At 47.4% G+C, this 15,122-nt stretch overlaps 1 protein-coding gene across 3 annotated transcripts in view; it reads left to right on the top strand.

The window, feature by feature from the left end:
• The window catches only part of CDON (cell adhesion associated, oncogene regulated), a 44,854-nt gene that overhangs the window by 20,763 nt on the left and 8,969 nt on the right, over window positions 1-15,122 (top strand). For 2 of the 3 annotated variants that reach the window (XM_082070252.1, XM_082070253.1), the window contains exons 7-17: window positions 135-404; window positions 1,178-1,237; window positions 3,503-3,765; window positions 4,673-4,847; window positions 6,321-6,449; window positions 7,207-7,413; window positions 8,108-8,289; window positions 8,954-9,059; window positions 11,838-11,960; window positions 13,820-14,041; window positions 14,622-14,866. In XM_082070252.1, the coding sequence (XP_081926378.1) occupies window positions 135-404; window positions 1,178-1,237; window positions 3,503-3,765; window positions 4,673-4,847; window positions 6,321-6,449; window positions 7,207-7,413; window positions 8,108-8,289; window positions 8,954-9,059; window positions 11,838-11,960; window positions 13,820-14,041; window positions 14,622-14,866 (1,982 nt within the window). The remainder of the gene's footprint in view (window positions 1-134; window positions 405-1,177; window positions 1,238-3,502; window positions 3,766-4,672; window positions 4,848-6,320; window positions 6,450-7,206; window positions 7,414-8,107; window positions 8,290-8,953; window positions 9,060-11,837; window positions 11,961-13,819; window positions 14,042-14,621; window positions 14,867-15,122) is intronic. The other variant, XM_082070254.1, reaches the window with a different exon arrangement.

Raw genomic sequence — 15,122 nt, forward strand, 5'->3', positions numbered from 1 at the left:
AACTACTTTAAGCTGTGCAGAACTAGAAGGACTTAGTGTGTCGTATGCGATAATTTGTGTAACGGTTCGCAGCATCTTTTCCAGGACTTACCTCTGATATCGACATCATTTATATAAAATTATTTCCCTTTCAGAACCTCCCTCCATCTCCAGGGGATTAAAGGACGAAGTGGTGGCGGTCGGCGCGACGGCGCATTTCTGGTGCGAGGCCAATGGGACGCCCACCCCAACCATCTCCTGGTTCCGCGACGCGGCTCCGCTGCCACCGTCCCCGCGGCACCTCCCGGCCGGGACCCACCTGCGCCTGCGCGGCGTCACCGCGGCCGATGCCGGCGTCTACCAGTGCGTGGCCACCAACGCGCTCGGCTCCGCGCTCTCCACAGGGAGACTCCGTGTCCGGCCGGGTAGGAGCCCTCAGAACTCTCATTGAGCCTTGTTACTTCAACAATATTCTGGTTTTTCCCCTAGATTATGTATCTGTTTCCTTCTGAGCCCTGTTTGCACTCATAGCCCTCAAATCTCTAATTAAGCATTTCTATTTCAACCTTTATTCTGGCTTTTTCCCCTAGATTGTGTATCTATTTCCTTCTGACCACTCTTTGCACTTGCAGCCCTCAAATCTCAAATTAAGCCTTTATACTTCAAGAATATCCTGTTTTTGCTCCTAAATTATCTCTTGATTTGCTTCTGACCCCTATTTGTAGCAAATCTTACAATGCAGGTGCTCGCAGTTGAATTTTCAGAGGTGCAGGTACCTCTGGGGTAATTAAAACCTTGATTACCAGCTGCGATTAAATCTGCTTATGATTAAATTGGACACAATTTATTCTGCAATAGAATCAGGCTCCAGTTGTGCTGGACAAACTGGTCTTTTTAGCCATATTGACCAACAAATAACGATTCCTGCTCCATATCCTCAAGTTTCTAAACCAATCATCATATTTGGGGTTAATTTGCGCTTCCCCTGTATTAGACCAAGAGTCTTTTTGATCATTTTTCAGTCTAAAACACTTTCTAATACCCAAATAACTTGATTTTTGACATTGGCGAGACCTTCGCTGTTCCTGTCCTCCCCATGTTGTGTGTAGTAGAAGCTCCTGTGTCACTTTTTAAGTTGTATCGACTCCTTTTGGCATTAAGCATCATATTAATTCTATTTTTCTCTTTTTCCCCCTAGGCAAAGGCTCTGAACCAGTTACCGTCTCTGCAGTCACACTGTCCCCCCTTCCCGATTTCGGTGAGAAACGCCTCAAAATAGAATAATTAACACAAATTAGGTGATGCGGGAGAAACGAATCGGGAGTTCACTTCACAAGATGTTGAGTTACGTGAAGCCACTTCAATTTCTCATCTTGCTGTAGTAAATCCAGCTGGATTTACGGTCAAGATGCGGCCCCGTGTTTAAGGTTCTTTTCTAGCACCGGTTTAGAGCTCAGAAACCACGTAACTGATTGAAAAAGGTGCTTAAAGGTTAAAGAATGAAACCGCAAGAAAGTGATTCACGGAGGGTTAAACTAAGTTCTTGTTGGACCTTGTCGGTGGGAAACACAAAACTAAATATCGTCCCAAATTCCAGCTGCTCTAACTCAGAATTTTGCAGCGCTAAGTTCAATTTTAATGTTTCACGTCTTAATTTGATCGCTTTCTAACGTGTCGTACCAGTGATTACGGTGTTGGGGATGGATATAAAATCCCTGAGTGGTTTCTGGGTGATTTTGGGAGTTTCAAATGCTGCGGAAAGAAACGCTCTGACATTTTGATATTTTAATTAAAAATTTATGCTTCCAAAGTGCATTAAGCTGCGTTTCTTTAATAATAAAATCACCTTAAGCCACTCTCAGCCCCGGCAGATCGTTCCTAATGCAAGAGCACAATACAAGAGCTTATTTGGCTGAATATATAGATATTTTTTCCCTCTTTCTGCTGGATCTGTTCCACAATGTGATTCATCGCGTGGTCTTAAAAGCGGGCAGGGCATTTCATAGCGAGAAACCACCAAAATGGCAAACGACAACCTGAGGATTCGGGACCCGCGACGCTTATGTTAAGGCCTTTTTAGTCAGTTGTTGCACAAAGTTACGAAACGCGGGGTTAATTCTCCAAAAATCGCTTCATCTAATGGAAGCGAAGGAATAAAATACACTTGAGGATGTGTGAGGAGCAGGTAGGTTGGTGTAAAACATGAGAAAAATGAATATTTAGTGCAGGTAGGTGGCTGAGAAGGCTGATTTTAGACTTTCCAGGCACGCGTGGCTTCATTTATCCACAAATAAAAGTTATTTTAACGCCCAAATTTGGGATATTTAGTCCTTTTCTGCTCTCAGAGGCAGGATTCTGGGCACTAAAAGAGCCAAAAAAAGTCACATAATGACACAGCAGCAGAGATACGCCCGCCCTGGGCAGCAATTACGCCAGAAACTTCGCATCGAAAAGCGCTTAGATCCCAGTTGCTTCATGCACATTGTTTTTCCAACAGCAAAACCAAAACCTAAACGCCTTTCCAAGTGTTGACGACCACCCGGCGCAGCCGTCACCGCGCCGGCTCCGCTGTCACCAGCCTCAACCACAATTAATTTGGGCGCCAAAGTCCATCATTCCCCCCACCCACAAAGGGTTTTTCAGGTGTTTTAAGCAAATTCCAGCTGGTTTTGGGGACGGCGTCCCCACCTCCTTCCCTCTACAAATACAAAATAAATCGGGATAAACAAACAAGGGATCCTCGCTGGGAGCAAATCAAGAGAATTTGCCTCTTCGGCTTTTCTGGTTTAAAAAGCGGCCAAAAATAGCGGCCGCACTTGCTGCTGGTATTTTAATGGAGGTTTGGAGGAATCCGCCTCGGCTTTACATGCCCGAGGAATTTTGTTTGCTTTGCAAACCGAGTTCCCTTCATTCCCTTCCCCTCCAGCCCCCGGCGCGGAACAGAAACCTCCACAGACCTGGGAAAAATATTAAAGAGGCACGAGGGCTCCGAACATCTGGCGACGCTTCCCAAATTTCTCGCTTTATAGATATTATTTTTGATTTTTCATAGCAAGCATAATAAATAGGAGGCCGGAGCGGGATTTCTAGAAGCTTATTGTCCACAAAACCAGATTTTCGGCATAAATTCCACGACAAAATCATCGAGTCGATTGAAATTCCAGCCGAAACTGCAGGAGGGGAATGTGCTCTTGGTGAAAAGTACAACAGCACTTAACTTAAAATTTCTCCCTTTCTGTCAAATTATAGCCGTATATCTTATACTTTTTATTTGAACGTGTGTTGCTGCTGCTTGATTTAGTTGAGATACAAGTCAAACCGTGTCTGTGCGTCGTGTTTTATCTCTTTGCGGAAAACAAATCCCCAAACCACGCTAAAAAATAATAAGAGAAAACCTGTTTTGCTCGGCAAAAAATGCATCTTGCCTGGAAATGACACTTTAAAACTCTTTATTTTCCCCTCCGCGCCGCGCAAGCGGATGTTTGAAGCCGTAACCAACGTCTTCCCTTTCCAATCCCTCCAGAAACTGCTGCGGAAACTGAAGAAACTCCTCCTGCCGACCTCACCCGGCGCAATTTTGCTGCTGAAACGGCTTCTTGGAGCTCGGCCCCAACCGAATCCCCTTTGGCCGCGACGGAAAAAGCCGCGAGTGCCGCCGCTCCCCCCGACGCCCCCATCATCCTCAGCCCCCCGCAGACCCCAAAACCCGACACCTACACCCTGGTCTGGCGCTCGGGCCGGGACGGGGGTTCGCCCGTCAACGCTTATTTTGTCAAATACCGTAAGGTAACGTTTCTCCCGTTTTTCCCCATTTCACAAGGAATTTATATTAAAAACCACGTGGCGTCAGGCTGGAGAATTAGAAAATAGTTGAACCGTGTGACCACAGCTCAGTTGAGTTGTCACAGGCAGCCTGTTCTATTACCTAATAGTATCTGTTAATATCTAGTTTGAAATGAGATTAATTCAGGGGGTTATTTCACTTATTCAATGGGGGTTTGAGCTCCGGGGCCGCAACTTCAGCAACGTTAAAAATATATTTGCATGAGTGACGCTGGATCTGGTGCGAACACTTAAGATCTGAAGGGAAGCTTAGGCTCAGCCTAACTGTCAGAATTTGCGCCTTTGCGTCCCAAAGACACTCTATTAAACCAAAATTAGATAATACAAACTAAGCTAAAATTTCCGAAGCAAAAATCACGCGATATTGTAATTAAAATCAGCGCCAAGTGACGCCCATGCTCAGTTCTTCCCAGTGAAAGCGGCAAAGCTGTTTGGTTTATTTTCCAGAAACTTCTTTTTTAATCCTCGCCATCCTGATCTTGGCTTAACCTGGAGGCAACGCTTCCATTTTTGAATTGGGATTTTTTGTGGGCGCTTCACAAAACCATAACCTTGGATAATCCGCAGCGTTTACATCTCCCGTCCCTGTTGTCTTAAAGTCTTATGTTGTTTAGTCGTTTATTTTTGGTAGAATCTTCGTCTTTTCCTTTGGGAAGGTCATTGCAAAAGTGCTGATTTGTGGCAGAAGCACAAATTATAGGAAAATATATGGAATTTTGCTGAGTACCTGTTGCCGGTGTGCGAAGGCGATGAGGGATTCGAGGGTTAGGCTGGGTTTTAGGCCGGGTTTTAGGCTGGTTTTTACTCCTTTGGCCGCTGACGTTGAGCTCTCTGTCCCCGCGCGGCACAGCTGGACGACGGCGGCAGCGCAGCGGGGACGTGGCACACGGTGCGCGTGCCCGGCAGCGAGAACGAGCTGCGCCTTAACGAGCTGGAGCCCTCCAGCCTCTATGAGGTGCTGATGGTGGCACGGAGCGCGGCGGGCGAGGGCCAGCCGGCCATGCTGACCTTCCGCACCAGCAAAGGTGGGTGCAAAACGATGTTCCCCGGGGCCTCTGCTTCCCTGGGGATGTTTATTTCAATTCCATCAACCCTGTGTTGTCTGCTAAGTCACCCCAAAGGTTCTCCAGATCTGTAGTTCTACCCCAAAGCTTCTCCAGATCTGTAGTTCCACCCCAAACCTTCTTCAGGTCTTTGGTTCCACTCCAAACCTTCTCCAGATCTTCTATCCCACCATCTTCCCCTCCATCCCACCACCCCAAACCTTCTCCAGATCTTTAGTTTCACCCCAAACCTTCTCCGGATCCTTGGTCCTGCCACAAACCTTCTCCAGATTCTTGATCCTATCACAAACTTTTGGTCCCACCATCTTCTCCTTCATCTCACCACCCCAAACCTTCCCCAGATCTTCCATCCCACCATCTTCTCCTCCATCCCACCATCACAAACCTTCTCCAGATCTTCTGTCTCACCATCACAAACCTTCTCAGGATCTTCTGTCCCACCATCTTCTCCTCCATCCCACCACCCCAAACCTTCTCCAGATCTTTAGTCTCACCCCAAACCTTCTCCAGATCCTTGGTCCCGCCACAAACCTTCTCCAGATTCTTAGTCCTGTCACAAAGCTTCTGCAGATCTTTAGTTCCACCACAAACCTTCTCCAGATCTTCCGTCCCACCATCTTCTCCTCCATCCCACCATCACAAACCTCCTCCAGATCTTCTGGAATAGAAAAATTGAGTCTCTAAACAATTGGCTACAGGACTGGTCCTACAGGCAGGGCTTTGGGTTCTTTGATAATGGTTGGTTTTACAAGACACCAGTCCTAACAGTGGTACGTGGGAAAGGTTTATCTCGCAGGGGCAAAAGGATGCTGGGACAGGAACTAGCAGGGCTCATTTGGAGAGCTTTAAACTAGACTCGAAGGGGGATGGGGCTGTAGCTGGGCTTGCATCAGTAGGGCATCACTCTAGAGGTCCCTTCCAATCCCTGACATTCTGTGGTTCTGTGTCCCATCATGTTTTCCTCCATCCCACCACCCTAAACCTTCTCCAGATCTTTGGTCCCACCACCTCAAACCTTCTCCAGATCCTTGGTTCCACCACAAACCTTCTCTAGATCTTTGGTCTCACCACAAACCTCCAGATCTTCCATCCCACCATCTTCTCCATCCCACTACCCCAAACGTTCTCCAGATCCTTGGTCCCACCACAAACCTTCTCCAGATCTTTGGTCCCAGCACCCCAAACCTTCTCCAGATCTGTGGTCTCACCATAGACCTCCAGATCTTCTGTCCCACCATCTTCTCCTCCATCCCACCCCATCCCACCACCCCAAACCTTCTCTAGCTCTTCTGTCCCACCACAAACCTTGTCCAGATCTTTTGTCCCACCACCCCAAGCCTTCTCCAGATTCTTGGTCCCATCACAAACCTTCTCCAGCTTCTTGGTCCTTTCACAAACCCTGACCTGACGTACCATGCATCAAATTCTTCTTAGAAAGAACCTCATCCTCGAAGAACACTCAGGCTCCGTCTCCACCAGCCGGTGTCCCCAAACATCCTGTCGTCCACGAAGGGACAAATAACTTCGGCGTCGTCCTCCCGGACCCGTCCCGGCACAGCGGGGGTAGGTGCAAAAAACCAAAATTCTGTTGCAAATGGACATAAATCCAATTTAATTTGTGTTTCTCACAGCTCGAGGTTTGGCTAAATCTACCAAATTCACCTCCTGATCTCACAAAAATCTCAGCTTTCCAAGGACACTCTCAAAATCAATACGATTTTTCATGTTGATATTTAAAATTGCCATTGCTTTTTTGCTAAATGCTTTGGTTTCCCCTTCTTCCTCTGGGTCTTCTTTGGCGTTAACGAGAATAAGCTCGTTTAGCGAAGCTGGACGGTTGGCAAAATGGTGTTTTGGCAGCTTTACTAACACCTTTTTCTCTCTTTTCCGCTGCTCTCTGTAACCCAGCGAGTTCAGTAAGTACCCATTGCTCCTTCGCTTCGTTAGCACCGCGTTCTCCTCTTGCTCGTTAGTGCCGGGTTATGTCACCTTGGGGGCATTTCAAATTTTGCATAACAATAACCACATTTTTCAAAACAACAACCACACTTTGCCCTTAGAATTTCTCTTCCCATGTAGGGGCAGCACAACCCCGTATCTTTCGTGATTATTATATTGATAAAGCAATCAATTAATAAATAATTCCTTTATTTTCTGCTCTTCAAGCACCTTTTCTAGACAACGAATCATTCCGGGAGGGTTTAAGACCCTCCTTATTAACACACAAAATCTAATTTAATCAGTCACGATGGAAAAATCCAATTAAAATCAAACTTTTTGTTGCCTCGAACCCTGTTTTTGAGGGAATTTCTCGTTGCAGTCCCCGAAGCCCCCGACCGTCCCACCGTCTCGGCCGCCTCGGAATCGTCCGTCTACGTCACCTGGATCCCTCGCGCCAACGGCGGTTCCCCCATCACCGCCTTTAAAGTCGAGTTTAAGCGCTTAGGCCGGAGCAGTGACTGGCTCGTGGCGGCCGAGAACATTTCACCCGCCAAACTTTCCGTGGAGGTTCGAAATTTGGAGCCAGGTATTAAAAAAACCCACAAATTCTTTTTCACCTCGTCTCATCGTTGGTGTCTTTGAACAGAGACCGTGACACTTTGGTTGTTACGCTTGCAATTCCGCTTTGGTTGTTTCCATTTCAATTCTCCTTTGGTTTTGCTTTCGCTTCTGCTTCGATTATCCTGGGTTTGGTTTGATTTGGGGGTTATTTTTGTGGAATCGGAGCTCGTTACATAAATTCAAGTTGATTTCTGGCTTTCCAAGTAGAAAAACCAAACAAAACCAAAAAATCCTCGCCAAATAAACCCAAAACCAACCAAAAAAAACCCCAACCAACAAACCACTAAGAGAATTTAACACTCATTCCTGCGCTCAGGAGGGTCATGTACTATTCCTATTATTAATTTTTAAGCACTCCAAATGCAATAAGAACAAAATATATTAATGGGAAAACATCTCTCCTGGTTTTTCCTGCTGTCCAGCCCTGAGATGTCGGGGACAGACGGCAACGAGCGTTCCTTGAAATGTGATTTTGCAATTTAAGGATTTCCGGAGCCGGTGCAGCCGTTTCCATCTCCGCGTTTGGATTTTTCTGGAGTGAATTGCCCTGATTTTTTCATTTTCCCCGTGTCCGCGCTCACCGTTTCTAATCCGTTTCACCTTTCCTAGCGCTCCTTTTGCTCCAAACTCTTCATTTAGATTTTTTCGGCCTTTTTCAGGAGAAATGTACCGCTTCCGCGTCATCGCCGTCAACAATTTGGGCGAGAGCCCCCGCAGCGCCGCGTCCCGGCCCTACCAAGTCGCCGGCTTCACCGGCCGCTTCTCCAGCCGCCCCGTGGCCGGGCCGCACATCGCCTACACCGAGGCCGTCAGCGACACGCAGATCATGTTGAAATGGACGGTGGGTGCCGGCGTCTCAAAATTTAGACCCGTGCTCAGGCTTAACTCAGACCAAACCCCCCGGTTTGTGCGGCCGTTTGAGTCCGTTTCCCGCGATTCCCATTTAGGCTGGGCTTAAAACCCGCGCGTTGAAGTGGAAACATTTTTCTCTCCCCCGTTATTCCGTCTTCTCTAAACAAGCGCTTTAAAATCTCCAAACCCGCAGAAATTCTTCGCTCTTGTTTTGAAATCCAACCCCCCGGTATATTTTGGAGGGTTTAACGCGCCGAGTTCCCGGCGTTCGTTTGCTCGGCTCGCTCGTTAAGGATAATAAACTCCAAATAACCTCTGGTTCCTCGGGAGGCCGCATAACTTCAACTCAAATATCCCTGAGCTGAGGTTGAGAGCGACCTTAACTCTTTCTGAACTAAAACCGCTCTTAACTTTCCCATAAATCCTGCAGATTTTCCGGCCATTCGTGGTCAAACCCGAATTAACGGTTTGGGAAGCAAAGTGTTGCCCCCAGCTTGGGCTTTTGTCCCTGTGTCACCCTCTTTTTTTTAATTCATGATGAATTAAATCCCCTTGCACCAAAATCCGTATTTCAGGGCAATATTTAGTGCAAACGGCTCAGCAGGACTCAATTAATTCCAATTTTTGGGCTCTAATTCCCAATTTTCTTGCAGTATATCACATCCAGCAACAACAATACCCCCATCCAAGGATTCTATATTTATTACCGGCCCACAGACAGCGACAACGACAGTGACTACAAGAGGGACGTCGTGGAAGGTAGGGCTTAACAAAACCTCACCTAGCTGCCTCGGCTGGGTTTAGGCCACATCTAAACTAAGACTAAGCCATGACAATGTATTTTGGCAATGTAACGTCAAGTTCTGCCCACACTTGAGCTTGTTCCTTCCATCCGGAGCCTCCTCTAGGCGGAAACTTAAGAGCTAAAACCGGTTTTAAATCCGCGCCTTGTTCCAAATCCTTCACATCGATCTCTTTAAACTGGGTTTGCTTAAACTCGTCGGGGAAAGAGCAGCATAAATAAGATTTAATGTGACCTAAACCCACTTGGGTTACCCCCCATCGTCATAATTAGTTGTTTTTTAAGCTTATTCCCTCAATTTGTTTAAGCCAGGTGTGGAATTCTCTCCCCACACCCACCTCATTGCCACATTTGCGCTTCGTTTGGCCTTTTAATCAAATTATTTGTGTTTTCCCTGCGCACATTAGGTCATAATTTTCCTGGAAGAACTTATTAGATAATGTCTCGATTAGTCTAGAAGTGGAAAAAACCCTTTTAAAAACATTTTCCTGAGCAAACACGCTGATCTCATCCCGTCCCGATGACGTTAATTAGTTTTCCCCCCTCATTTATTTCACTTACCAGAGGAGCGACCCTTTATTTTGAATATTTTTCCCCCACCAGACAATACCCCGCACAATATTTTGATGCTTTAACGCTATTAAATACCCAAATCAGCTCATTTCTGCTTGATTTTTTAATTCTTATTTAATTTTTTGGCCACGATGCGAGTCGTGGAAAACACGTCGTGATACCAAGTCCTGGCTTTTCCTGTTCAATTTTGCCTTTCCAGGCACTCAAAACTGCAAAACACTTGCATTTCTTGCTCTCAGAAATGCCGCTAGGGGCAAAAAGCCATTTATTTAAAGACAAAAAAGCAAAACTGCTTCACTCAGGTGGCTCCTCCTTTCCATTTTCCTTTCTTTTCCTTCCCTTTGTTCTCCCCCTGCCCAGAGCAGCGTCTCTCTGGGTCTCTGGGCAACAGCTCCAACACTCCGAGGTGGATTTTCCCCAGGGGATCACGAGCCCTCAAACAGTTAATTAAACTGTTTATTAAAATGTGTCACAGGGCAGTGAAAGTAAAAAGGGAAAGTGATTTATAGCCCAGTGCTCGGGGCTCCGGGAGCTGGAACGAACCCCTGGCCGGGAGCCAGGCCTGGAAAAATCACTTCATTTGACATTTCTTGACTCGCACCTTCAACTCTTTGCGGCCCAGATGGATCTTTCCTGTGAAAAACGGGCAAATTGGGTCACACAGAATCACAGTATCCCAGAGTGTGAGGGGTTGGAAGGGCCCTGGAAAGCTCATCCAGTGCAATCCCCCCATGGAGCAGGAACACCCAGATGAGGTTACACAGGAAGGTGTCCAGGCGGGTTGGAATGTCTGCAGAGAAGGAGACTCCACAACCCCCCTGGGCAGCCTGGGCCAGGCTCTGCCACCCTCACCCCAACAAGTTGCTTCTCCTCTTTCAGTGGAACCTCCTGTGTTCCAGTTTGCACCCATTGCCCCTTGTCCTGTCCCTGGTTGTCACCCAGAAGAGCCTGGCTCCATCCTCCTGACACTCCCCCTTTACATATTGATCCCCAGGAATGAGTCCCCCCTCAGTCTCCTCTTGTCCAGCTCCAGAGCCCCAGCTCCCTCAGCCTTTCCTCACACGGGAGATGCTCCACTCCCTGCAGCATCTTGGTGGCTGCGCTGGACTCTCTGCAGCAGTTCCCTGTCCTGCTGGAACTGAGGGGCCACAACTGGACACAAGATTCCAGGTGTGGTCTCCCCAGGGCAGAGCAGAGGGGCAGGAGAACCTCTCTGACCTACTGACCACCCCCTTCTAACCCACCCCAGGTCCCATTGGCTTCCTGGCCACAAGGGCCCAGTGCTGGCTCATGGTCACCCTGCTGTCCCCAGGACCCCCAGCTCCCTTTCCCCTATGCTGCTCTCTAATAGGTCATTCCCCACCTTATACTGGAACCTGGGGTTGTTCCTGCCCAGATTCAAGACTCTACACTTGCCCTTGATCTATTTCATTAAATGTTTCCCCGCCCAGCTCTCCAGCCTGTCCAGGTCTCTGATGGCAGCACAGCTTCCAGTGTCAGCCACTCCTCCCAGCTTGGTGTCACCAGCAAACTTGCTGACAGTCACTCTATTCCCTCGTCCAAATCACTGATGAATATATTGAATAACAGCGGCCCCAGCACTGCCCCCTGAGGCTCTGCACTGGATACAGGATCAACTGACTCTGCCCATTGACCACGACTCTCTGGCTTCTTCCCTTCAGCCAGTTCGCAGTCACCTCACTCCCCGCTCATCCAGCCCGCACTCCCTCAGTTCAGCTGTGAGGATGCTGTGCAGACTGTGTCAAATGCCTCACTCAAGTCAAGGTGGATCACGTCCACCGCTCTGCCATCATCCATCCATCTTGTTATGTTCTCATCAAAGTCAATGAGGTTGGTCAAGCACGACTTCCCCTTGGTGAAGCCATGTTGACTGCCCCTAGTGACCCTCTTATCCCTGATATGCCTTGAGATGGCACCAAGGAGAAGTCGTTCCATCAGTTTCCCAGGGACGGAGGTGAGGCTGACTGGTCTACAGTCACCTGGATCCTCCTTCTTGCCCTTTTTGCAGACTGCAGTGACATTTGCTTTCCTCCAGCCCTCAGGCACCTCTCTCTCAATTTTAATTTCCACTTTAATTTTTATTTCAATTTTAATTTCAGTTGCAATTTAAATTTTTAATTTGATATTGTTTTGCTTCATAGGTACCAAACAATGGCACTTGATCAACCACCTGCAGCCGGAGACGTCGTACGACATCAAGATGCAATGTTACAACGAGGGCGGCGAGAGCGAGTACAGCAATGTCATGATCTGTGAAACCAAAGGTTTGGGCGCAAAATCGGGAATTTTGGCTCCTCGGGTGGAATTTTGGGGTCTGTCGGGGTTGGTTTGGGTGGGACAGGACACAGCAGAGCCAGAGCGGCTCTGGGCAAAGCTCCGCGCCTTTCCTGCCCTGGGGGAGAATATTGTTAGTCAGGGGCAGCTTTGGGGGTTTGTTTCTTTTTCTTCCCTTTGTATTTTATATATTTTTTTTTAATTTCTATTTTTCTTCTTTTTTCCGTTTTTGTTTTTTTCTCCTTTTTTCCTTTTTTGCTTTATTCTTATTTTTTTCCTTTTTTTTATTTTTTCCTTTTTCCCTTTATTGTCCCTTTTTTGTTCCTTTTTTCCATTTTTGCCTTTTCCCCCTTTCCCCCATTTTTCTTTTTCGACTTTCCTTTCCTTTCCTTTCCTTTCCTTTCCTTTCCTTTCCTTTCCTTTCCTTTCCTTTCCTTTCCTTTCCTTTCCTTTCCTTTCCTTTCCTTTCCTTTCTCTTTCTTTCTTTCTTTCTTTCTTTCTTTCTTTCTTTCTTTCTTTCTTTCTTTCTTTCTTTCTTTCTTTCTTTCTTTCTTTCTTTCTTTCTTTCTTTCTTTCTTTCTTTCTTTCTTTCTTTCTTTCTTTCTTTCTTTCTTTCTTTCTTTCTTTCTTTCTTTCTTTCTTTCTTTCTTTCTTTTTCTCCCTTCCCTTCCCTTCCCTTCCCTTCCCTTCCCTTCCCTTCCCTTCCCTTCCCTTCCCTTCCCTTCCCTTCCCTTCCCTTCCCTTCCCTTCCCTTCCCTTCCCTTCCCTTCCCTTCCCTTCCCTTCCCTTCCCTTCCCTTCCCTTCCCTTCCCTTCCCTTCCCTTCCCTTCCCTTTCCCCCTTCCCCCTTCCCCCTTCCCCCTTCCCCCTTCCCCCTTCCCTTCCTTTTTCCTCTTTTTTCTTTTTCCCTTTTCCCCTTTTTTCCTTCTTCCTTTTTTCTTTTTCTCCCTTCCCCCTTTTTTCTTTTTCACCCTTTTTTTCCTTTTTCCTGTTTTCCTTTTTCTTCCTTTTTTCTTTTTTCCTTTTTCCTTTTCCCCCTTCCCCCTTTTTCCTTTTTTGCCCTTTTTTCCTTTTTTTCCTTTCTTCCCCTTTCCCTCTTTTTTCCTTTTTCCTTTCTCCTTTTTCCTTTGTTATTCTTTTTTCTTCCTTTTCTCTCTTCTCTTTTTCCTTCTTTTTTCCGTCCATTTTCCCTTTTCCCCCATTTCCCCTGCCCCGCCAGCCCCTTGGGCCGCCCGCCCCGCTCTGCGCGTCTGCTTTGTGTCTCGGGGGCTCCGTGACAGTTGTGTACGCGCAGATCTCGCTCCCCCCGAGCAGCTTCATTCCAACCCAGGCACCTCTTCTTCGGCCTTTTTACATTTTTAGTGTCCAAAACAAAAAGGTTTTTTAAGGTTTTTAGTGTCTTTTTACGTTTTTAGTGTCAAACGCAAGGAATTCAAGCTGAAAAAAAGAATCAGTTTAATCCCAGGGTTAAACTGGCATCGTGTTTTCAAACTCTTCTGGTTTGAAAAGGGGGTGAGCAGGGTTCACATCACACCAAACCAGCTCGTCTGGCGACCGCCGGCTGAGAAAAATGCACATTGTGGTTCTGCCCGACCTCAGAAGTGGAAAAACTCAGGTGTTTTTGAGTCGGGAGCGCAGTTTTACATCATTCTGAGTGACCTCAGCGAGCTGGCAAATCACCTTTTGCCAAGGCAAACTGTTATTACCCGATAGTTTTTATACTATCAGTTTTTAATATTAACTTGGAACCTTGCTGACTTGAAGAGGTGTCCAGCGCAGCGCTAATTCTTTTCATAATAAAAGATATGCATTTAACAACCGTACCTGCACTTGTTTTTGATCCCGCCCAGTGAAACGCACTCCCGGAGCATCCGAATACCCAACGAGGGACCTGAGCACCCCCCCGGGTCCCCCCGAGCGCGTCGGCGGCGCCGGCCCGGCCAGCAGCTCCGGCCGCGGTGGCGACACCTTGTACCTGATCGTGGGCTGCGTCCTGGGTGGCATGGTCCTCATCCTCATCATCTTCATCGCCATGTGCCTCTGGAAGAACCGGCAGCAGAACGCCCTGCACAGTGAGTTCGCCTTTCCTTCCATGACAAACTTAATATCAGAATCAAATCAGTAACGTTAATATTTTATGAACGGGAAGTGCTTTCCTGTTACAAGCCAATATTTAGAGGCTTGAACTCCAAGCGCCCGCGCAAGTTTCTCCTTGTTGCATCTCAAAATTCATGAGTAATTATAAATACTTGTTAAAAGCGAAGGCTTAAACCCTAAATTTCTCTTTCTTGGGTGTATCCGGAAAGAAAAAGCACTCGCAGCTTTGCGCCTTCTGCAGCCCATGGTTATTTTCAAATGGCAAAGAGAAATAAAACTTCTCACAAGTTGTCTTCAAGAGGCCTGGAGGTATTTTCTGGAAGTATTAATAATAATAACTCATAGCAGAGGTTGTCTTGGTGATACGAATGGGCTGGTTTTATTAATTGAACACTCTTCATGAGCCGAGTCCTTTCAGACCAACATTGCTCTTTTCCATCTCTCCACTTGCATACCAAGCGCTTAGATACTAAAATTAATTGACAAAAACTGCAAAAGGAGAAAATAAATCTGTTTCGAGACGCTCGTTTCACTTCTCACTCACGTTTTTTGCAGAATACGACCCTCCCGGTTACCTCTACCAAGGGGCCGATATCAACGGGCAGATGATGGAATACGCGGCTTTACCCGGCGCCACCCGCAGCAACGGCAGCGCCCGCGGCACCTTCGTCGCCAACGGCAGCGGCTGCCCCCACGTCCATCGCCAGGTCGCTAACGGCGTCAACGGGGCGACCAACGGAGCCGGGTTGTACCCCGGGCACAGCGACTCCCTGTCTCGGCATCCCCATCGCCTCCTCAATGTAAGCCCGGCCGGAAAGCTCAGCCTGAAGCTTGGCGTTGAGCCAGGCCTTGTAGAACCGGGCTTAATTCGGGCGGGGGGAAACACTCTCCCGTTGATAACAGCCAGTTGCGCTAAATTACTTATCCCGGAGGAAGCATCTGGGCTGAGATTGGCGATGCGAGCGTCACGGTTTTCATTTGAGGGGATCGGGTGACGGCAAGAATTCCACTGGCTCTGGGAAAGCGCTGAGAAAGCCGCGCGTACATCTGGGCTTT

Source organism: Streptopelia decaocto, assembly GCF_964273445.1.
Source record: "Streptopelia decaocto genome assembly, chromosome: 21".
NCBI classification, from domain to species: domain Eukaryota; kingdom Metazoa; phylum Chordata; class Aves; order Columbiformes; family Columbidae; genus Streptopelia; species Streptopelia decaocto.